Below are 23,031 nucleotides of genomic sequence, written 5' to 3' on the forward strand. Positions count from 1 at the left end.
GAATGCAGAAGGAATGCAAAACAACCCCTATCCCAACTTGGGCATCATGTACAGCTGCTCTGTTCAGTATTGCAAAGGGAGGTCAGGTCAATGAGAGTGGCTTTGGGAGATCCAAGTCCACACAATCTAGAGGCAGAAAGACTTCTGGGACATAGCTTGCCTTTTCATGAAGGCAGAGAATTTTAAGGAACATAACCTAAGGAAAATCTTGTCCTCTCAACTGAGCAGTGCCTACAGATAGTCTATGTCCCCTTTAATGTAGCTAATCTATGCATTCCTGAAATTATGTCTGTAGCAAGGGCAAAGGGGAACATAAACAGTTGTGCTGCTTCCTGCCCAGATCTGCAGTGTGTGTTTGGTAAGCGATGGACTGGAGTGAGGCTGGAGATGCAGCTCTCACACTAAAAGCTCATCCTTCAGTTGTTTCTATGGCTGCTACCCATAGCTTCTGGACTGGTTTTGTCCCAGTGCCTCAATGCTCTGCATAATTCTTGCTCAGAGAAGTTCTCCCAGTCATGCCAGTGACACTACTCAGATAAATAAAAATATTCAAGAAGGCTTGTATGTCTGCACCTCAGTGATTTATCTTTGTCTTTTCTTCCCAGATGTGCTGTAGGGTTACACCAAGGCTACTGGCTTCTATGTCGCAGAGCCAAGAAAAAGTATCCAAGATAACTGAAACCAATCAGACTAGTACTTGAACACAGTAAATGACTTGCTTTCCCAATCCTTCGAGGAAGAATTCTATGAGAAATTTCACAGTAACTGCACTTGGGAAAGAGGTCTCTGATTTCCCCATGTATCCCCATCAGCACTCACCTCAGATTAACTTTCCTTCTCATAGTATGTCAGCCGCCTTGAGATCAAGGAGATTAAAACACTGGAAAGTCATGAATAAACCAGGACTCTCTGCAACAGTTGTACCAAAAATGGACTGCATTTGGCTGTATCTTAATTCTCTGCCATCTCCCCTCTGCTCATCAACACCTGCACACGTTTGGGATGCTGTATAAGACCCCTGAATTCAGCTCTAAGCAACCAGTCTGCAATTCACATGTCTAATGCTCTGCTGGTGTGGAACCAGTATGCTGGTAATCCTGTTAGTAATGGCAGAAGCTCCCTCTAGGAAATTATAACAAATAGTCTTAAACAATTCCTTTTGTTGACAACTCTATCCAAGAAACCATCTTCCCTGGAGACTTCACTCAACTTTTGATTAATCCCCTCCTTCCCTCAGGAGCTCTTTTGTTGAAGGAGATTGTAGGCATACCCCAGGAATGACAGGTCTCTGTAAGCCTTGGATGAGCCTCTACATTCTTTCAATTGTCACTCCCCATCTGTCCTGTTTGTACATCGATCTTCTGGTCCAGGGACTCTCTATTAAGTGACACATGGCTGAGTATATTCTGCAAGTCCAGTGTCCAGACTGTGCTGTTACATCTTCGTTGCCAAGTCAATCCTTCTGACATTGCTTTCTGAAAAACAAAAGGCAGGACATCTGCACAATTTCAATCTCTTCTGCTGAAAGGTGACTTTTAAAAACACACACCCCACCCCTCAAACTGTGCTCTTGGTTTATAATCTCAAAGATTTTTCTTCATTTTGTCAACATAAGGAGTTATTTCAAAGGTCCTTGGTGTAAGAGAGGGTACAATCTGCCTCTATTGCAGAGGATTTCTATTAGGGTAAAAATCCATGGCCTAAGTCCTGAATCAAAAAGAAAAATAAATCCCAATTACAAATATTCTGCAGGGCTAATGCCTTCAGTCACTCTGCTTGTTAAAAGCTGGTTTAAAACAGGCTCTTCTCCTCCTGTAGATTCAACTACCCTTAGCTGGTACAGTATCACATACATGTAGTAGGCACAGCATTAGTTATCTGAGTATTTATTTTGAGAGGCAGAATGAGAACAGTAGCAGATTCCAATGACCCATATGTTCCTCCTCAGCAGGTAGAGGGAAAGTGGTGGGTGGAATAGGGTAGAAAATGGGTGGAGTGTTGGCATGAAGTATATATCACCCTGGGATAGACTACTGACAGTATCTCATCTCTTCCTGAAACCAGAAGGAAAACAAGGAGGAGTCTGTGATGATGTTTTGTCCCTTGCTGTGTTGCTCAGGGCCCATGGATTCAAGATGGAGCCTGGTATGTTTAGTTTCTTGGTTTTGTCTATTTTTGTAACTTAACTCAGGTTGGCAAATGAAGGAAGGTTTCATTATGTTCCCAGGAAATTCCATTCTCTCATGTGCCAGCGTGAGGCTGTTGTGCTTTAGATGCCTATCTACCTCTCATTAGATTTGAAAAAGCATACAGAACCCCCTGCTTTCCATTGGTAGCCTATTAAAATGACAAAAAAATTACAGTTTCATTTATAACCTTGCTTGCATGTCTGAATCCAGATGCCTTTTTTAAAAAGATAATTAATAATATGAACACCATCACATACAGAATGTTTTTCTGCAATGACCAGAAGAAAACTTAAAGCTTGTTTAGTATGTTTTGTAAGCAGCTGAAAAAACGGGACACAATAATTTTGAGGTGAGGTTAATATATAAAAAAAATGTCTAAGAGTTTCTCCTACTAGTTGAAAGTTTTCACAATTTTAAATGATATATTTATGAAATGCTCTCTAAATCATTTAAAATGGGCCAAATCCAAGTTCATTGAACACTGATGCATGGGTACCCTCCTCGAGTGAGTTGTTCCCAGAAGCCTTAGTGGAACTGACAGCCAGCTTTTCTGGCAGGATTAGTTCCTCTCTGATCACAGAGAGGGAACAGCCATCCTGTCTGCACTCAGCTGAGCAGGTGAGCAGGGAGGGCATTCAGGCTGCTTCCAAAACCCAATCTGGTCACAGCACTGGCAATGTCAGGTCTTTCTTAAAAGTATTCCAGGCTGGCCTCTCTGCCTGCTGTTGTCTACGTGATGAGGGCAGAAGGGGTAGAGAGGCTGCGAGACCAGGCACTGAGTGCTGGGACCTGATCCCATAGCAGGTACAAGTATTTGAAAGCACAGATGGGTAGCTGAGGTGTGTCCTGTTACCTAAGGTTGCCTCTTAGCTTGGCAGACAATAAGACAGTCAAACTAATTTGGCCTCAAAATCAGTTTCCAGGTCTGCCCTGCAAGCACAGACTCAGCAGTGACACTGACAGGACACATGCTGCTAACAAATGCACAAAGTAAACAAAGAGACAGGATATAATAAAAGGATATTTTCTGGTAATTTCTTTCAATAACAATGATTTTAAGTGATCTTTTGGTCCTCTGTAACAAAAAGATGAACAGTACTGATGCTGAAGCATCATTTTGAAGCATGACATTAAAATAGTGATTAATTAAAACAAAGGATTTTACAAGATATGGAGATTTTGCCTAGCTCTGCTCGGGTTCCAATGTGTGTGAAATCAAAACAAGTAAGCTATGAAATGTGAACTCGGTAGGAAAGGACAAAGGAGAAGAAAGCAATTTGGTCAGTTTAAGCAATGGGGAAATGAAGCAATACTTTGACTGGGTAGGCATTGGAGGAAAGGGTACTGGTCTGATACTTGGCAATATGACAAAACAAATCCAAACCTCCCATGATACCACTGAACATTGCTCATTGAGGGCCATTGGCTTGCTGATCTCTTCTCTCTGAATGTCAGATTTCCCACTTTGTTCTCACCCTGGAATGTGATCATCCAGCCCTGAGTATCAGACCTATTTTCCACCTTCAGTACATGAAGAAATTAATGTGCTAAGGGTGATGGCAGCAGCTTTGACAATGGCAACTACATGCTTACCCAAGAATTATTCAATCATCCATTATTTCTACCAAAACTTGCTCGAACCTCCTGGGACATGGCCTTTTCGGTAAGAAGCAAACAGGTCACAGATTTCAGGTTGCAGTCTCACCCCTGGAACTGTGAGCACTGACTGTCCTGCAGAAAAATCAGGTTAAAGAGAAAGCTCCAAAAGGGTCTTTTTCCTTCATTGTGCTGCTTTCTTAATGCTCTCCTGTGACATTAGCCACAATATAAACTAATTCAGGATCCTTTTTCTCACAGCTGCATTTTTCTGATTGTTTTTGGAAAATTATTTCTTTAATCTAGACACTCTTCTCTAGAAATCTCATCTGCAGTTTCTTTTCTTTTTTCTTCTTCTTTTTATTGGAGCAACCAGCAAAATACTATTTGGTAGAACAGTGGTAGGAATGCAACCTGCTAATCAAAAGGATTCAAATGGATCTGTGCACTGCCAAGCTCTCTCCTTCCCACCCAGCAGAGGGGAAAAAAAGAAAAAGAAAAAAGAGATAGAGCGAAGGCACGGGGCTTCTCTCCTTCAGCAATCTCACAAATGCAAAACCTTCCACTCCAGTGACTCCTCATTAACTTACCAAATCTGACAGTCTAATTATCGTAGCTGCTTCACGCTTAGAATAAATAAATACTAAAGTGGGTGTTTAAAGAAATTGAGCAGTGAAATTCAGTCATCTAGACAGTCAATAGAGAGTTTATTTTAAATTTTTATATTCTTATGTATTTATATCATTTTCAGAAAGATAATGAGATAGTTGTCTTTCAGGCTAATTGAGTTCCTATGCTCATGGTTGCTTGCTGTCACAATCTCAAACTTATCTTTAACTTTTGTGCCTTAGAAAAGCACAAACCTGATCACTACCTCCCCATTTACTCTTTTCTGCTGATAACTGGGTGAAGTCAGAACGGTGCCTGAGGATGAGAAACGATTATGTGAGACTTCCAGTCTGGATGTCTTTCACAGCAAACAAGACAACTAAATCTTTTCAGATTTGCATTTAAGAGTGTAAAAGGGAAAATGGAAGAAACCTCAGCTATAACTTGCAATTAGACAAACTACAGAAAAACATCTGCTAACCTCTGATGCAATAGTGTCTGCCTCCACGAATGGTATTAACAGCACTCCCCCCAAGAGTGGTTTGTCTCCCTGAACAATAAGACCTTTATAGAGATTCTCTGGCCTGAGATCAATGGGAGTCAGAGCATTTGATCCATGTCTGTAGGACTTTGTTTCCACAAGTCATGTGGGCCAAACTTTGCGCCAGTTGCTTTTGCAAGAGCAGGAGCTGGGGAGTGAGCAAAGGAAATTTTCCCTCTTTTCCCATCTTCCCCTTTGCCCTGTGCCCCTAAACAGTGCCCAGCACAATGCCTGCTCCAGGACAGCATGCGAGGAAGAGCTTAAACAGGGCAACATGTCCAGAGAGTCCTGTGCACTTGGCAAGCATCTGCTGTGATGTTGCAACAGCTCTTTCCTAGGGTAGTATCTTAATGACAGAATCCAAAACTTTAATGCCAGTATGAAGGCAAGATCTTCCACCACTGTGCGGATCACACCAGGTGAAGTGAGGGATGGTTTTCCAGAGTTGAGTGAAGATTTGTTTTATCACCTCACAGATAAGAATGCTTCTGGCTTAGGAGGGGCAGCTCCTGCTCATCACGAGTTTTGGCTTATTCCTGTATTAAGACACATTATAAACCAGATTCATACACCTGAACGGTAGGAACTTTCTAGGTGTCTGTATCTGACTAGCAGTGAAGGATATCTATTTGCTGTGTACAAAGGTCACAAAGCAGAGTGGTAAAAAAAACCAAACAAAAAAAAAAACCACAAGTGACTGTATAAAGCTTTTAGATATGTAGGAGAACCTAGGGAAACCAGCCAAGCCAAACAAGGGGTCATGAAAGCCAGCTCTTCTTTCTATGTCCCCTGTGATAACATTCACCAGTGCTGGCTAATCCCAACAGCAATGAGATTTTTAAGGCTTGCAGCCTTAACCTCCTCACTGCCCACACTTGCTTACTTGTTTAGTCTTAGCTTAGATGCAACAGACATTAAAATGACTGTCAACATCAAGCCTCCCTCCTCCTTGTCTCTGAAAGGCTGAATATTGGGCTGTTTCAGGAGAAATTGTATAGTGTCTTCATCACCTGGTGCACTGGTTTTGTGTTGCTGGGGGAGGTAATTAGAGACCAGTTGTACCCAAAAAGAGCAAGCATGTCCTAGTCAAAGCCAGGATCCCATCCATGCAACACACAATCCTCCTCATGGAGCACATACTGGAACTGCTAACTGCTGTGCTGAGGGTATGGCCAGGTTTGAACATCTCTACTGAGACTGGACATTGGTCCAGTGGGGAAAGGATCTGAGCTGGCAGCTCAGGCCTCCCTGGCTCCTGTGCCTGTGTGTTTTGGATAGAGCTCTTCTTGCAGTGTGTTTTCTTGGGAGTGCTCTGTTGGTAACCCCAAATCCCACTGCTTACCTTCCCTGCTCTAAAGCATCAGAGGGCAAAAGAGAGGGAAAATAAACCAAATCTACAACTAAGAATAATAAGCTGCAATTGTTAGTGTGTCTGACCTGTCTGACAACAGAGTGAGATACTTCCTCAGAAGACCCTTTGCACTTCAGGAGTGACACTGAGTTGAGAGCAGAGCTCATGCTTTCTTGATTCAAGGATCTCATCTTTCTTCCAGGAGGGATTAATTGAACAGAAAACATTCTGCTTTAGCAGGTGGCAAAGGGTTAGACTGAAGTTTTATCAGAGCTGCTGCAGTGCAGGGCTGCACTGCACAGAGACAATTGTCTCAGGATTGACTTCAGCCAGAAAAAGGACAGCAAATGCTCCGGTTTTACAAAAGGTCATCACTGCCACCCCTTAGGCTACCAGCCACACTGAAGAGAAGCTGAATAAGCTCCTGCACCTCTCTCTGTTTTTATATCCAGAGGTGCTGGTGGCACATGTAGGATTAAGACAACCAAGATAATCAACAAGGTTTGAACCCAGGCCTCAGTAATCCCCTCCTAGAGCTAGAGGCACAGGAGTGAGCAGCTGTGGGCCAGCCCCACTCAGAGGACAGAGAACCACCTTCCTCCCTTAGAGCATGGGCTACTCTTTTTTTTCCAGCACTTTGTGCTCAGATGAGCACAGCAACAGTCAGCTGTTCCACTCTCTAGGAGCTGGCCATTAGGAAGTAAAGAGCCCTGAGCTCCCTCTCTCCCATCCCAGGGGCAGCAGCCAGCCTCTAACTATTAGCATTCCCCCTAGTAATCAGAATCATGCTATTTGGAGGGGTATTTAACTTCGAAATAGTGATTTCTCCAATTATTTTTTCCCAGGAACTGACCTTTGAAAAACATCCTCTGTTTTTCAAGCTTCCTGCTTGTCATAACAACTTATAAAAAGAATGGTTATGGATACAATTATTTCATAAAAACAGAGAATAAATTCTTATGAGAACCTTTTCTTTTTTCAAATGTTGTTTCCTTCTTACTGTCTCACATACCTTGGGATCAACCCCCTCTTCTTTCACCTTTCATCTCCAGATCATTCTTTGCCCTTCTGCTTTAACTTTTGCCTTCAGAGGATGGCAACTAATAGCCAGCATCCTCTAGAACAAAGTGCGAACAGAATATATTTAAAATCTGCACCGTTATCATAGCAACAAGAATTTTAAAATGCTACAGTTAAATTCCAAAACAGTGTTATGCCAAAGTGACACAAGAGAGCAAATGTCTTAAACAATTATGGCTATAGGAATGGCTACATGGGGAATTATTCAGAATTGCCTAAATGTTACAGGCTTAATGAGTCACTCATGAATATGGTCTTGCACGATCGTACTGTACTTGTTTCAGCCCTCTGCACTTTGATTCTGTTCTCAACACATTGGTTGCTATGATAATGCCATGCAGTTTCCTGTCCACAAGGTACTTCTTGCTGCAATATGGGGGATAATAAATATGGGATGGTGCCTAAACCCAGGTGAAATGAATCTGTCCCCTCACTGGCAGCATATGGGAGAGATTGACATGTTATGCCAATCTGTTTTCTCATTCCTTCTATTTCTCTTCACTCTCTCCCTTTCTCTCACACTGTCTGTCTCTGTACCTGTTTTTTTTCCACTCTCTCTCTCTCTCTCTCAGCACTGACACTTTCATCTTCTCCCTTGGGGATTGGAGATGTCACTGCGGGAAGTGCTTGTCCGCCTCTCTGGCAGCAGCAGAGCCCTGTGGCTTTGACAAACCTCATTTAATTGGGAGGAAGCCAGGAGGGTTTGAAAGAACTGAAACATCCACGAAACTCCTTTTATCAGGCATAATTTAAACTCTGCATGGAAAAAACCCTATATGTATAAAGAAAAGTCAACTTCCCTCCTGCTGTGCGTGCTCCCCTCCTCCCCCCCCGGCACAGGCAGGCTCCTGCGAGATTCCATCTTTTCATTTTTCTAAAAGTGTCAAAGTAGATTTGTGCTCTGTGGCTGGGTGAACAGAAAAGGAATGCAGATGTCTCTCACTCAAGCACATACACACACAGAGCACCTTCTGAAGGGCAGCAGTTTGGGGGATTGGGAGAGATGCTGGCTGGCTGCTCCTCCACTTGGGATGTGTCACAGGAGCCAGAAATTTGGATTTCCAATAGTTGGACAACACATGAGCCATGAAGGCTTTTTCTCAGTTGCCCCTATCTTAAAAACTACCACCAAACAAACTAGTGTACAGGGTGCCCAGGAGGCAACAGGGAGTGCAAGGTCCCTTTGGCCTGAAGCCCAATAGAAGGGAGCTTTTCCTAGAGAGGAGCAGAACTGCAGCTTGAGACACCCTGTATTTATTCTCAGCTGAGGCCAGAAGAGGCAGAACTGTGTGTGCTTAATAGAAGGGAGCGAGGGAAAAAGGAAATAAAGCAGGTAAAACTGAAGGAGAACTGGTGTGACAGGGTACAAGGAACAGCTGTCTCAACATCAAAAGGGAGCAGGAGGAGCAGTCCAAGGGAACTGGGGCTAGCACACCATGCTGAGCAGATGGGAATTCAGGACATCAGGAGGGACCAGCAGGTGAGTTACACTGAACACACAGTGTGAGCTGGGGAAACGTTCAGGCCCTTTGGGTTACAGAATGGGGGGAGACGACCTGTCAAAGCATGTACACCTCTGCTTTGCAGGTGGACCATGGCAGCAGCCCATCAAGGTCCCCTTCTAGTATTAACACAGGGGGCAAGTAGAGGAAAACAGAAAAGCAAGTTCTCAAATTTGCCACGGGATGTAAATCTTGCAGCATATAGGAGTGGGGAGGGAGTGCAGGCAGAAAAGAGAGACATCCAGATGAATGGCAGAAATTTTCAAAATAGTGAGGAAACTTCCAGTAAATAGCACATGAAGCAGCTCTTTCTTGGTGAGATGAAATTGAGAGTTAACTTACCAGCAGGAACTTGGTAGAGCTGTTGAGGCAGTGGGCTGAAGAAGCCATGAAGAAGTGCATCTTGTGCAGAGATTCGGCCTCGAGGGAAGGCTGTGAGCATCCTGGAGGCCAAATTCTCTGCTGCTGGCACCCTGCTTATCCTAGGAAAACAAGAAAAAACAGCACAGGAGATGAGGACGAGCCAGAAAACTGGAACCAGAACATGACCCAGCCCCTCTCAGCTTGAGGCAAAGATAGTGGAGGGACACAGGGGAGCTGGATAAACCCATTCCAGCTTTATAGCTTTTCCAGACACTTGCTTTTCCATCTGAGTTTGACTACGTTGGGGTATATGCATCCAGGATTTCAGCTCAAACTCATATTTACAGAGAAATTTTGAAAACAAATTTCTATTTTTTAAAAAGAAGATTATAAGTGAAAGGGGAAATAATGCTGAGCAGACTATATTTTACGTGTTGTAACTGTAATATCAGAGTTTGGTGGTACCAGTTTACAGTGACAATCCAAATGTAGAAAATAACATGACTGGCCCATTAAGACTAGAGGTCAAACCTAATAAACCTAAAGAAAATATAATTTCCTCTTCTCCTACCCCAGTACCAGTAGTGCAGCTGGTTGTAAAATGTGTTGGGGGTTCACAGAGAAGGATCTGTTTCTCGGGGTGAGTGTTTAAAATAAATGTAATACACATATGCTCCATGCCCAGCTAATACCAATGCCAAGTGGCTGCTCTCTAGAGAAGCACACAGCTGGGGACAAGGAAGTGGAAGAGCGAAAACAAACCAACAAGGAAACAAACAAAAATAGTAATTTAGTTTTACAGCTTTTACTTTGTTTGTTTGTTCTGATCACATTTCAGCTTCAGAGTATGGCCTGTTGTGCTTCCTCCCTTGGCCCCCAGTGGTGCTTCCCCTCCAAGTGACATCAGGGGCTGGGATCCCCCTGCCCCTGCACTCCCCCTCCCTATACAGGACATTTGACACGCTGATGTTTTTGTTTTGAGGAGGTAAAATGTAACATATAAAAGAAAAGGAAAAAACACCAAGACAAAAGGGGAGAAAGAGACCCTGAGAAACAAATTTGTAGAAGGTATATGGCCTCACTGTGGTAGATAATTGCTGAATTTTCACCTCCAACAAAACAGTTCAAGTCCCTGCTTCCCTAGGGGCCAGGGATGGATCAGGGAGCCAAAGCACCCAGTCTGATGCCTCTTGCTAGAGCTGCATGACAGGCTGCCCCTCCCATGGCAGGGTCTTACTGGAGACCTTCTGCCCCCTCAGTCCTGCTGCTGCAGGCTCCCACTCTGGGCAGCAACACAGTTCAGTGCTTCCCACCATGGCTTAGGCTTCTTGGTGGTGGCCAAGCTCTGTGGAGAGCTCCCCTTTGATTTCTTAATTGTCCATGGAGAGTCATGGCTGAGCAATCTGAATGAAGCAGCTCTTTCCTTCTCCCAAGCTGAGCATTCCAATGGTCATGGCAGCACCAGGACTCTAAGGCAGAGCTGGAGCTGACTCACATCCAGTCCAGAGCTCTGCCACGCTGGTGCCAGCCCCTTGGTATGGCCTGTAATAGGGTCTGTCAAAGGATTATGGACAAAAAGCAGAAGTGCAATATAACATGGTTGCAAGGAATACACTTATTTCTTTGTTCAGGCTGAGAGAGGATTGGTTCTGTTCCAGGACCTGCATTATAAGGGTTTGGGACATATTGAGCTTTCTGTGTTTCTCAAGCTGACAATTGCATGACAATGGCTGGCGTTTCAGTAACCTGTGCTTTGCTGAATACTTTAGCATGTTTGTTCAGCCATTTAGAACAGCATCTGGGAAATCCTGCACTGAAGGGCAGCACATTTCCCTCCTAGCAGGGCTGGACCCCAAGTAATCAGCTGAACAGATAACAAACATCAATGAAAGATGTGGTTATGTCCTCAAAGGATATTTGATTATTGACATTTTCATGTATATAATTTTGAGGACAAATCCTGTCTTGTCTTTTCCTACATAGCTATAAAACCTGCTGCATGCATTAAAATCAGTTTAGGGGGATTTGACTGGAATGACTCCCTCAGCTAGGTTACGACACTTTGTCTGACTGTAAATTTCTTTCAGTGATACATACATACATTCTGTATATATGTGTGTGTGTGCCTGAAAAAACTCCCTTCCCTCAGCACACTAGGGAGTGATTCAGCAGTGCTGGTGTGTCTGGTCAAGCTGCATGTGTAACCATGGCCTTCATCTCATAGCTTTGGGCACTAAGAATGTGATTTTCCCCCTCTTAACTAATCACAATATTATTTCATTGTCTCATGAAAATGCTGTCCTAGCATGTCTTCCTTACCGCTGTTGCGCAACATTCCTACAGTCTGTTTTCAAAAAATGAAAATTGGGACAGTGTGAAATCTGTCCTCAGTCTGGGCAAAAGAGCCTGAGAAAGCACAACCTTCTCAATCGAACTGTGCCCCACAAAAAGCTGCACACAAAGTCACTGAATCACTGCTTATCTCGGAATAATCACTACTCCTCTGAGAATAATAAACCCACTATGTGTCTACCTTTGCTGCGATCTCTCAAAATCAGTTGCTTAACTGATGTTAGATCTGCTTGTTACTACAGAGCCACCCTGCTCTTCCTGAGCTTGCCAAAAGAGCTCATTTCAAGTTAAATGATTGCATAAAGAAACAAATAAACCCAGAGGCGATTTTGACATTGCTGTTATAGGTAGCTTACCTGTCACAGATGACTTGGAGTCTCTGAGGTCTCCTGGAAGCAACCAGCTCTAGAAAGTATAATATGCAATCACAAGATTAAATGAAAATCAAGCCAAAACCCATTCTTTCAGCCCTACGAAAAAATGTGCTCAGAATTTCAAAGGACCCTATAGAACCTATAGTCTTATTATTCATAAATATACATTATTCCTATAGGACTTGAGTGCCTGCATTGATCTTAATAAGGCTGTTCCAGTTCTGTAACCCTTTCCTTTCATATATCTGTGAGTATAGGCCTTGGACCTCCTCCTGTTACAGGCGAGTCTTAGCTTTGACATCAATAAAAGCAGTACCAGTCCCTAAAGCCTTCACACAAAGGAAGCAAAAAGAAGTTTGCAGGCCTGAATCCCCAGCAATTGTCTTGGCTTTCCAAGGGGCTGCTGAGCTTCACATATTGTCCCCAAGGGTACATGGGGCTTTTCTACATGGATGCAGCAAGTAAGACTGGGGACAGAGACAAGGCACTTTGATCCCATTCTCTTCTTGCCCAAAGTTCTCACTAAGTGTTGTTTGTCCAGTTAACCATGCTCAGAGAGGCTTTGTTCCCACTGATTATTGTGATCTCTATCAGACTGGAACTTAGCAGAGTTTGCAGTTTTGTGAAGTCTGTGTTCTTGTTGATATTTTTTAAGGAAATATTTCTAAACATTGTGGTATATATAGAGAATGCATTCCTCAAATGTTTTATTGTAAAGCATAATTTTCTCAGGCTTAGATATTAATGAATGGCTTAAGCCTGGAAAATTTCCCCACAGAACTGATCAACAGAGAGATTTTATTGCATCAGAAAGGCTGCAATTTCTAGCCCCCTACATTTTCCTGAGCACTGTTTCTGACAGCAGAGAATGAACAGTGGCACTCTAATCATGGGAATGAGAACAGGAAGGGTGGTGTCGACCTCTCTTCCAGCTCAGCCTGGACAAGCATTCCCCACAGCAGTGAGACCACCAGGAGGCAAGCACCACTGGTCTGTTGCCAGCAGACCCAGAGCTCAGTTGGAGTTAATGCTGCACCCTCCAAGAGCATCTGCTCTCCCTGCCTGGAAGCACCAGGCACTTCATTGGGGAGGGGAGCTGCCTGCTGCAGTCAAAGTGGGAGTCCCCTCTGCCTTTGCCTGCAAGGCCATTTCCAGAGTGCCAGACCCAGCGTCTGACTTGATGCACAGACAACTTGAAAAAGTGCAAATGACCGAACTTCCAGCCCTTGACTTTTCCAGCAGCAATCTTGCACTATTAAACCAGGCAAGCAGGTTGTTAAACCTATCACAGGGTAAGTAACAGTTCAGAATTGAATTGTTCTCCTACACCCAAGTACTAAGGTAATTTCTAGAGCAGTAAATGGGAATATAACTTGGGATGGGATTCATGGTTGTTTATGTGCCAGAGCACTGGAATATCACCAATATACAGAAGCCATATATTAGCATCTTGAATACTCCCTTCCCAAATAAGTCACCAAGATTGGTAGAACATTCCTCTTGGATCACTAGTAACATTTTCACTGGATCATCTTTCCTTCTTTCTGCCCCCTTGACTGTAATATAAATGTAGAAATAAATCACTCATATTGACTAGAGATGTAAAGGTTCTAGACAGAATAGATGAAAAAACATTTTTAAATGGTTTGGAAAGGCAAAAAATTCTTCTGAGGTAGAAATTTTTGCCTCTTCACAGAGCTGGCCAAAAACTTTCAGATGTTGTAACTTTCAGAAAAATTTGATTTGTGAGATGAAAACATTCTATAACAATATATCAATTTCATTAAATATTTGGTAAAAATGCCAAGATTACTTAAGTACTGTACTTTACTGAAATCTTTTACCATTAATAATCTTTAATGAGTTTAACACAGAATTTTAAAAATGCATGTTCAGTTGGTAACATCAGGGCAAAACATTTCAATGATATCTTGGTGAAATGTCACTTTGTTTTTGTGGAGCGCATTCTCAGGATTAACATTCCAAAGAAGGAAATAGGATTTTCTTTACATTAGAAATAGAAATATCAGCTTGCTTACTGAGAATTGGGAGGAATTATAGTTTTCGCTGTCTTGAGCAAGCCTCTTGACTTAAATTTATCTTTTATGTAACCTGGAGATTAATAATTATCTGCAAGGGATAGTGTAAAAGCCAGTGAGCCAACAACTCCTGTCCCTGTCCAAACACATCTCTCAGTGAAGAATTCAGCTTGAATGAGGACTGCCAAATTTGCCACTTTGAGTATACAGAGCTTTGATTATAAATGGAAGATATGGTAGGAAAACAGTGTGTCTGTGCTCAAGGATTTAATGCAGTTAACTAATGCACTTTAAATCAGTTCAGATTAATCTCCTGACTGACCCCATATAGACAAATCCTTAGAGAATGCTGAGGCCCCATTGTGTTGAGCAGGGTAAAAACAGAGCAGTAAATATTTTCCCTACAGTAAGATTAAGACCAATCTAAAATTGTAAAACACTGTAAACAGCTACTCCATAAAGGTAAGAGATAAAGAATATTTAGGGAAAAAAATTCCAAAAAGTGGATGAACTACTGATTTAATCGTCTCACAATGATGATCTAGACATAAAATGATGGGATTGTGTAGGGCTGATTGGCTTTTTTAACAATATGAGTTGATCTGAAAGATAGCACTTAGGTTTGTTATTTTCTATCCTTATGCAAGGCAGAGTGTGCTAATGAGGAAATACCTTCCTATTTGAAAACCCAGGTGGAAGTGGCTAATGAACTGATAATGAGGCAAGCAAGCCAGAGGACAAAAGTTAAACTTTCCTAATTGATGAAGAGACAGAAAGAGGATGCCAAGTGCTGCTGAATGAAGGCAGTGGGGTTGCAGGCTCACAGAGAAAATTTCTCTCATTAGTGAAATCTGTGGCTTCAGGACAGGAGCAGAGCTCTGTCTGTGTGGCAGGCTGGAAACTGCAGGCTGTGCCCATTGCCACACAGATGGGAAGTTTCCCTACACCCTGGCTAGCATACATTGCATATTAGTTACAGTGCTGCTCTTGCCTTTGAGATCAAAGCCACATGCAGTTTATTATGACAATAAAAATTGTATCGTTTTAGAATTCAGTTTTCAACTAGCCCATGTGTTAAATGAAATATCAGCATAAAAAGTGAGATTACAAAAAAAAAAAAAAAGCAAAAAAAAAAAAAGCACTCGGAATGCAGACATCATCTGCATTTTCACAAATGTCATCGGAAGTTTGTGTTTCAGGGCCTGCTGCTTCTTGCCTCCATCTGCTGGTGACATTTTGGAAACGCAACAGACACTGAAAATCGTACCTGGGAGCACAAATTGACTCTGGAAAGCTTCTAAGTCTCATTCAGCATACCAAAGCCTGCAGATACCTGAAAAACCAGGCCTTATTTGAAAGTCGTTGCTGCATCTGAAAAGGCCTTGTGTGAAACCTGCATCTGCTCTTTGAGGTGATATTACCTGGCATAGGTGAGTTCATCATTCAGCCTGTGCAATAAATCAAGGAGTAAAACTCACTCTCATTCATGATGTTATGGATAAACATGCACTGCTTCCCACTCTTTGGAACCCAAATGTCAGAAAAAGGAAACAAAAACTAACTTGGTGCATTGGGCGCTCCCAGTTTTCCCAGTTTGGCAAAAGCACTAGCTTAATGTCATGGGCTGTGATTCCTAATCCTTTCCTGCCCTTGACCCCTGCTGTCTAGATTCAAACTTGTAACCATTAATGGGGCTGGATCAAAACACTGGCCTTCTGGTGTCACCAATGGTGTTTAGAGGGGATTTAAACTCACTGCTTTTCAGCGCAGTGAAATGAACACAGCAGTAGATTAATGCAAGGATTTGAGCTCACACAGCATGAGAGCTTTCAAAAATAGTGTTAACAGAGCTACAACTGCCTCTTTCAGGGGAAGCAAAATGAGGGAACAGAACAAATGAACAAACACAGGGCAAAGCCTTGTCACTGTGGGTAGGGCTGGTAAGCCTGGGGAGCCAGGGAGACACACAGTGTGTGCTGTGTCAGAGTGTGCTGAGATGTGGGGCAGGAGCTCTCCCAGTCCTTCATGCTCTCCAGGGAATGGCTCTCCAACCTCCTCGCGGTTGGAGCACATAATTCCCTACCCCAAGTGTCTCTCCTACAGAGAGAATGTGAGCTCACAAGCTGTAGGGCTGGCCACCAACAGGTTACTCACCCATCCTTCCCATTCACCTGGAGTCAGGTTGAGACTTTGGTAAACTCTAGGGAATGGGCTTGAGGCTGTTCTTGAACTTCTTTGTGCAAGACACCGGGGCATCGGGTAGTAAAAAACTCCTTTGCACATTTCATCCCTTGCCAGTTGCCCACAGAGGAGGCAGAGGAGCTGCTTTTCCTCCAGCTGCCCTGTGTGTGCCTGACTCACAGACCCCACAGCCCATGCTGTATCCTTTTCAGACTGCAGCAGGATGTGCTCAAGCCCACAGCAGTGACAGGAAAACATCTAAAGGTTTCCAGCTTTCATTTCAAAGATTCCTACTAACCCACCTGGCCCAGGAACCCTTCCAGTAACAATCTCAGTCTGGGGCTGAGCCTATGCTGCTGAATCCAGTGGGAGTTTTGCCATCAACTTCAATGAGAATAGGATCACACCTCAGTGCTTTGTTTTGCCCGTGTTCGTTCCTTGCCGCGGGCAGGAACCTGTTTGTTTGTTTGCTGCCTGTGCTCAGTGTGAACATCAATAGGACTAGCTAAAAGAATTCAAACCATCAGATTTGGGGAAGAGCTCCAAAGTTTGTTTGCTTATCTGAACCAACCCAGGCAACCAGATTTGCACAAATGGTCTGGGAATAACCTCAGGAGAGAAGGTTTTCTCAGGAAGACTCCACAGATTGTGGTTGGGCTGAGCATGTCCTGGGGGGGAAACAGCATTTGTGCTTCAGGGAAGAGAGGGGAAGTGCCCAGAAGCATATAAATGGCATTTAAACAGAGAGACTCATCTGTCTTCTTACCATCAGTCCCATCAAGAAGTGAATTGATTTAGTTCATGAGTAGGGCAAATAATCCAGCTTTAGACTAGCCTTCTTCTGTCCAGACTGGTTTGTGTAATCCAGGTGTGAGCCAAGTGCTTGGTTCTTGGATGTGGCTGGAACAGCTCACAGCCCCTTAGGCTATCAAGAGGGGAGAGGGATATTGCCTCTCCAGCTAACACAGCTATTGCCCCAAACACTGACATAGTACCCCTTCTTCCATGTGTTTGCTAGCTCTGTGGGATGCTCCAACAGAACAGTGTCCTCTGAGTCCTGCATTTCTGCCTGGTCCAGCCACAAAAGGCACCAGCATCCCAGTAGCACAGCACAGCACAGCACAGGTCAATTCTGCCCCTCTGGAGTCCGTTAGGGAAACTTTCTATCAAGTCTGAAAACAAGTCAGACTTGAAAACTCTCTATGATGACTCGACTTCACTGGGGCTATTGCCCTGCTGTTCAGGTGCTGTCCTCTCCTTCCCAGCCCTGCCACTGGCATCCTCCACAGCAGAAGAGGAATAGCACTGCTACTCAGAAAAAACAAAGCTGAGGGAATCACTACTCAGAGCAGCCCTAGGCACTCACATTCTCAGTTGTCTGTGCAAGTTTCTTTGCTAACATAGCTTTAATGCTTGCACTTTCAGGTTGTCCCTCTACATAGTACCAGGATACCTAACCATCATCACTCAGAGTTTGTATGTTTGAGGCTTTGTATTAACAGATGTCTGGCATAAAAAAATGCTTTGTGATTAGTTCCTCACACACATGAGCATTTCTGTAGTCTCCCAGACTACTCTTCTCAACTTGTAGGCTACCCAGTCAGGCCTTCTACAACTTAGAGGAGAAAATGCTTCCTCCAGCTGTCTGCTCTGTGCTTGCTTGTATCCAAATTAAACTTGCTGTGGACAGCGACACATTCCCATTTCACGCTGGTTTGATTAATGTGTCTCAGCTAATTGTGTGAAAGATTCCAGTCCTTTCGACTGTGAGACCAGGTTATTGTTCAGCCCATCTCAGCTACCATGTGAAAATGGGGGCTGTTTAGTGTTCATGCACCAGAATCAAAGGAGGGGCATCTTGGACTGGGTCACAGAGCAACACCCACTTCTTTGAAAAGATGTTACTATGCTCTACTAAACCTGTAAACCTCCTGCTCAAAGCAAGGCTTCTCCCTCCTCCTCTCCCCCCTGTTCTTTTTTTCCCAGTCCAGATAGACAGGCTCCCCCCACCACTTCCCTATGGTATAAGAGAGAGAATGGCTAGATTGTAGATGGGTGAATTTCACATTCTAGGGTTTTTAATATTTCACTTTTATATTTCTCTTACAGAATGATCCTGCTGAGAGGCTGAGAATCAGTGCTCATCATTTCCCCCTCACTGACACTTGAATATATTTTCCCAGGAGAAAACATTAAACAAAAAGAGAAAGAGAGAAAGGGAGAGAGAGAGAGGGAGAGGGAGAGGGAGAGTGACTGAGCTAGCTTTTCAAAGCATATTTCTCAACCTGCCCACATCAAAATAAGAGACAACTGGCCCTTTGAAGTTCAGGACACAGACTTCTCTACCAGCCCATGTGGAAATAAAAGAATCCAGCTTTGTAAATCACACAGATTTCTCACCTTGCCCACATCAAAATCAGGGACAGTGACCTTTAAAAGCAGAGGTTTAAAGGTCCCCAAACCAATCTCCATAAAAACAAGGAAAGTTCAGATAAACTGTGTCTCCAGGTGCCTGTCAGCTTTTCCAGTCTAAACCAGGAGACATTGGTCCTTTGCTCCACTCCACTGAGGAGTGGAGACTACATTTTTGAGACTTTGAGCAATGCAATCTTCCATTAGACTTACATACACCAGCACTCAGCGAGGCAACTTTGCCACACACGTACCTCTGTTTGTAAACTAAGCCAATCCCAGTGTTCTTGTAGGTCCTGCAACACCACTGTCATTAAGTAGCTCAAGGGATTTACTAACACCGAATAAGTTTCCATAATAAGAATTACTGACCCAACAATGGAGTGGTTAGTAGCTCAGAGAAAAAGCTGGCCTTCTCATGAGTTAAATCCTACCTGGGTTATAATTGGGGAGCTTGGAAAGTCCTGGCCAGGTGTCTTCAGTTGGGTCCCCCAATACCTGCAAAAGAAGAGAGTGAGAAGGACAATGACCTTTTTCTGCCCATTCTTTGCCTTGGTGTGGAGTTGGAGGAATCAGTCTCAGTGGAGAGTGACTGGCCTTCCCTGTAAACCAATGCAGAATTACACTGCCCTGGCTGGTGCTGGATCTACCATTGTGCATAAAAGACACTGACATTTTAGCACTTGATTATATAGCAGAAAGGCTCCTGCTGAGATTGAATGCTGCTGCTGACGGGAACATCAGTGAAGGCATATGCAGTCTCACTGCCAGGTGCCACTGCTGCCTGTTTGCCAGCCCAGGGGTCACAGAGGTGAGCCCTTTTCAGAGCTGAAGGTGTCCTCCCACACCAGAGCTGCACTGGGGACTTACTGTGCCTGCTTGCACTGGCAGCAGCTGCGATGTTCAGCAGCAGCACAGGCTGTGAGCTCTGAGAGAAACCCTTGCCTTCTGTGGTAAAACAGTAAAGCTGGCAGACAGGTCTAGTAGCTGGAGCTAGAAAGCAGTGCAGAGGCTCACTCTGAAGGATACAGAGCTTCAGCAGTGTCTTTCACCTTTACTGGGGACCGTGGGCTCCAGCAGTAGCTGCTCGCTGAGCAAAGTCTGGGCCAGTAAAGCCTCCTCCAACTTCATTTTAGTTGCTGAAATGTGTGAGATTGAGCATATCTAGATTTCTGCAGTTGCAGATGTTTAGTGTTGTTATTATTATTACTTAACACATGCAAAGTGCCCTGTGCCTATTGATGTGGATGATTTGTGCTAAAGAGGTAAAGCCACATACTTAAGAATGAGTTCACAGCATGTGAAATGGTAGTATAATTAGTACTGCTGTCTCCAAGCATTCAAAGCTTTCATCCAGACAATTCCCAGAATTATCAGGTTTCCTTAAAAAGCAGTGAAATTTTAACATGAAAAGTTTCAGGGTTTTTATTCACTTTCTCTTCTCCAACACTAGATTTGTCAAGCATTAGCTACCCTTTGCATATGATAGACAATTCCTGTTCCTTAAAACGTGAGCTGAGATATATGACATGGGGAACTTGGCCTCCCAAAAATTTATATTAAGATTGCAAGAAAACAGGTATCAGTGAAAAAATACATTAAAGAAGGAAGAAATATAAAGCCAGCTTGTGGCAGGGGTAAAGCATCAGGTAGTTGATTGTTTTTCTCAGTCACAGCTGGGAAACAGCTGTGACAATTGCAGCTACCTGGAGAAGACAGTCACAAGCAGGGTGTGCATCTCACCACCTCTGAAGAGAAGTGCGCCATGGTTTCAAACTTCTTATGGACTCAGCCTGCCACAGCAAAGACTAAGGGGAGGATCCTCGTCTCTGCTCACCTCTAAAATCAGCCTTGGAAGCTTGAAAGCTCCCCAGAGAGAAGGTGTCTTGCAGTGTTCAGCCAGCTAAGGATGTTGGAAGCTGGCTCGCACCAAGGGTAATTTGACAGCCCTGGGTGAGGATGCCTTCTTGACTGGTGTGTGTATCATGTGAGTAGGGCAGGGCTGCCCAAAGCAAACTCTGTATGCACAGGAAAGAGAGACTTGGAATTTGAACTTGAATCCAGAATTTGCTCTCTTTTTGCTATCCTGTTAGCTTTCCAGAAAGTCCTGCTCAGTGAGCCCTCATTCTTCAAGGTTTCTTGTGAGCTGTCAAACATCAGTTCTACAGGCATCAGAGGAAATTGGGTAAGTTCTGTGTATAGTAAAATCATACTTTCCAGGGTCAGCTCAGCATTCTGCTTCTTTTGGTGAAGAATTTAAATAGTTATTTGTGTGTGCTTATACTTTTCTACATAAGGATTCCAGCAAATATTACATTTTACTGCATTGAAGAAGGAAAGCGTTCAGAGCACCAATCACTGCTGTATGAATTTATTTGCATTTTCTGAGCCTTTTCATTACAAAAGATGCTTTTCCAACCTGTAAACTTGTATCTGCATCTCTTTTTTTTTTTCCAATGTAATGGGACAAGCGATCTGATCTCTTTCTCCACCCTGGACCTTCAGTGAGATTCCTTGCCAAATCAGACAATGTGTTACAGTTATTTATTTGAAATTAATTATACTCTGACAATTATTTTACCTGTTGTGTATCCACCCTAAATCTAGATGTTAACTCTCTGGTCCATGCCATCAAACAAAACAAAGTAGCTTCTCTATACTCCACTCTATGGTGAAAGGTCTTGGTGCAGGTCAGCTCAGCCCACTTGGGAAGACACAGTTTAAGCCAGAAACATTTTTACAGTGTCTGTATTTCAGCAAGTGCTTTAAGATGGTGTAAATCGCTGTTCTTTCTCTCTGCCCTCTAACTGCTTGCTTCTCCTGTGATGTTTTAGCTGAAGAAATCAACCTAGTCGATTTTGCTTAATTTTGTTGGGAAGTCTTACTTTAAGTTTTGTGTTGAGGAGCTTTTTAGTCATTCATTTGGCACAATGTTTGGCTCAGCAACAGAAGCACTCTGGTGGCATTCTGTAGCCTAATCCAGCCCACATGAAGTCCTTCTCAGCATGATGTCATGTCAATCAACAAGATGGAGCTTTTGCGTGAAAATCCTATGCCTGGCCTCTCAAAAATTGAACGATGGGTCTTGATTTTGTCAGGTTTGTTGCTCTCCGTGCCATGAGCAAAGTGGAGATGCTGGAGCTCACATTCACTCACGCCACACTTCCATAACCAACAATGCCAGTCTTCCCTTCCCATTTGGCCCTGCTCCTGTGCCTTACCTCATGAATACCAGTGCTCATTAGGGCTACTGTTTGTGCAGCCAGAGGATGAGAAGGGAAAAGAAGCTGTTCTCATTTAGAGTAAGCCAGGGAGAAAACAAAGTTGCAGGTTCTCCAGTTCATGAAGCACCACATGTGAGAGGTGACACAGGAGAAGCAGTGAGCAGCTAGGAATAGAGATGGGAGGTGGAGACTGCTTTAGATGGCACTTGCCTCTAGAAGAATTTTTGGTAAAATGACAGCCAGTCAATCCTGATGATTCAACAGGACAAACACATTTCACAGAATGGGGATTTTTCCAACCATGTATTTTATCTATATGGTGTGTGAACCAACAGTCCCACATAGAGATGAGCATGCTGGCTGATACAGACTCATGCACACAAATGCAGATGGTCTCTCTACCAGTGCAGGGTGCCTCTACTACTAGTACAAGAAAGGAACTGACTATTAGAAAACAGTAGGAATCCCCATTCTGAACCTCACACTTGGCAAAATATCTCAAGTTAGACATTGAAAGCCTCTAAGGAGCTTTGAAATCTTGGTCTAACACAGAGCCTCATTCCAGAGACTGTATAATATCATAAAACCTCCTGTGAAAAGCACTAATTATTTCATAGCTCTTTAAACTTCCTCATGATTTTTAAATAAGGGGATTTTTGCCTTCTATAGCACAAATCCTATTAATCATGGTATTAGTTATAATACCAGAGAAATTATGATAGTGCTATAACCCTCTAATGCAAAACCACAGGAAATGCATCTAGAGATTTCAGAGACATAAGTGTAAGGATAGCCTTCATTCACACTCTGAGAAACTGGAACCTGCCCTGGCTTTGAACCTTGTTAATTGGCCAAGAGTGGATATTTTATTTCCCCAGTAATTCTTTTTCCCCCCACTCTCTATGAAAGAGAAATTCAGCATTCATTTAAATGGATTGAACTCACGTCTAAGAACTGGATGCACTTGTATGACTTTTTATCACACTCCCACTTACAAGCACAGAGGAAAACCTTACCAAACAGGAGTGTTTCTGCATGAAGTGGTTAAGCTGGAAAAATCTGACTTACACAGTCTAACAGCTATAAAGTAATTGTTCATGATTTTCATGAATTTCATTTTTTCTGTACTTTCTCCTTTGAAAACCCATGTTTCGGAAACACTCTATGCATAAGAGTAAATCCTTGGGAGGAGATGTGAAAGGGCAGACAGAGAATCAC

General features: G+C 43.3%; 1 protein-coding gene across 1 annotated transcript in view; it reads right to left on the bottom strand.

The window, feature by feature from the left end:
* Positions 1-1,352: 1,352 nt before the first annotated feature.
* Positions 1,353-23,031, bottom strand: part of CDK15 (cyclin dependent kinase 15) — a 37,004-nt gene continuing 15,325 nt past the window's right edge. The window contains 5 exon segments of the mRNA XM_058840513.1: positions 1,353-1,475; positions 3,783-3,920; positions 9,211-9,350; positions 11,940-11,988; positions 19,024-19,087. Of these exon segments, the coding sequence (XP_058696496.1) occupies positions 3,811-3,920; positions 9,211-9,350; positions 11,940-11,988; positions 19,024-19,087 (363 nt within the window). The 3' untranslated portion in view covers positions 1,353-1,475; positions 3,783-3,810.

Source organism: Poecile atricapillus, chromosome 5 (genome assembly GCF_030490865.1).
Source record: "Poecile atricapillus isolate bPoeAtr1 chromosome 5, bPoeAtr1.hap1, whole genome shotgun sequence".
NCBI lineage: Eukaryota > Metazoa > Chordata > Aves > Passeriformes > Paridae > Poecile > Poecile atricapillus.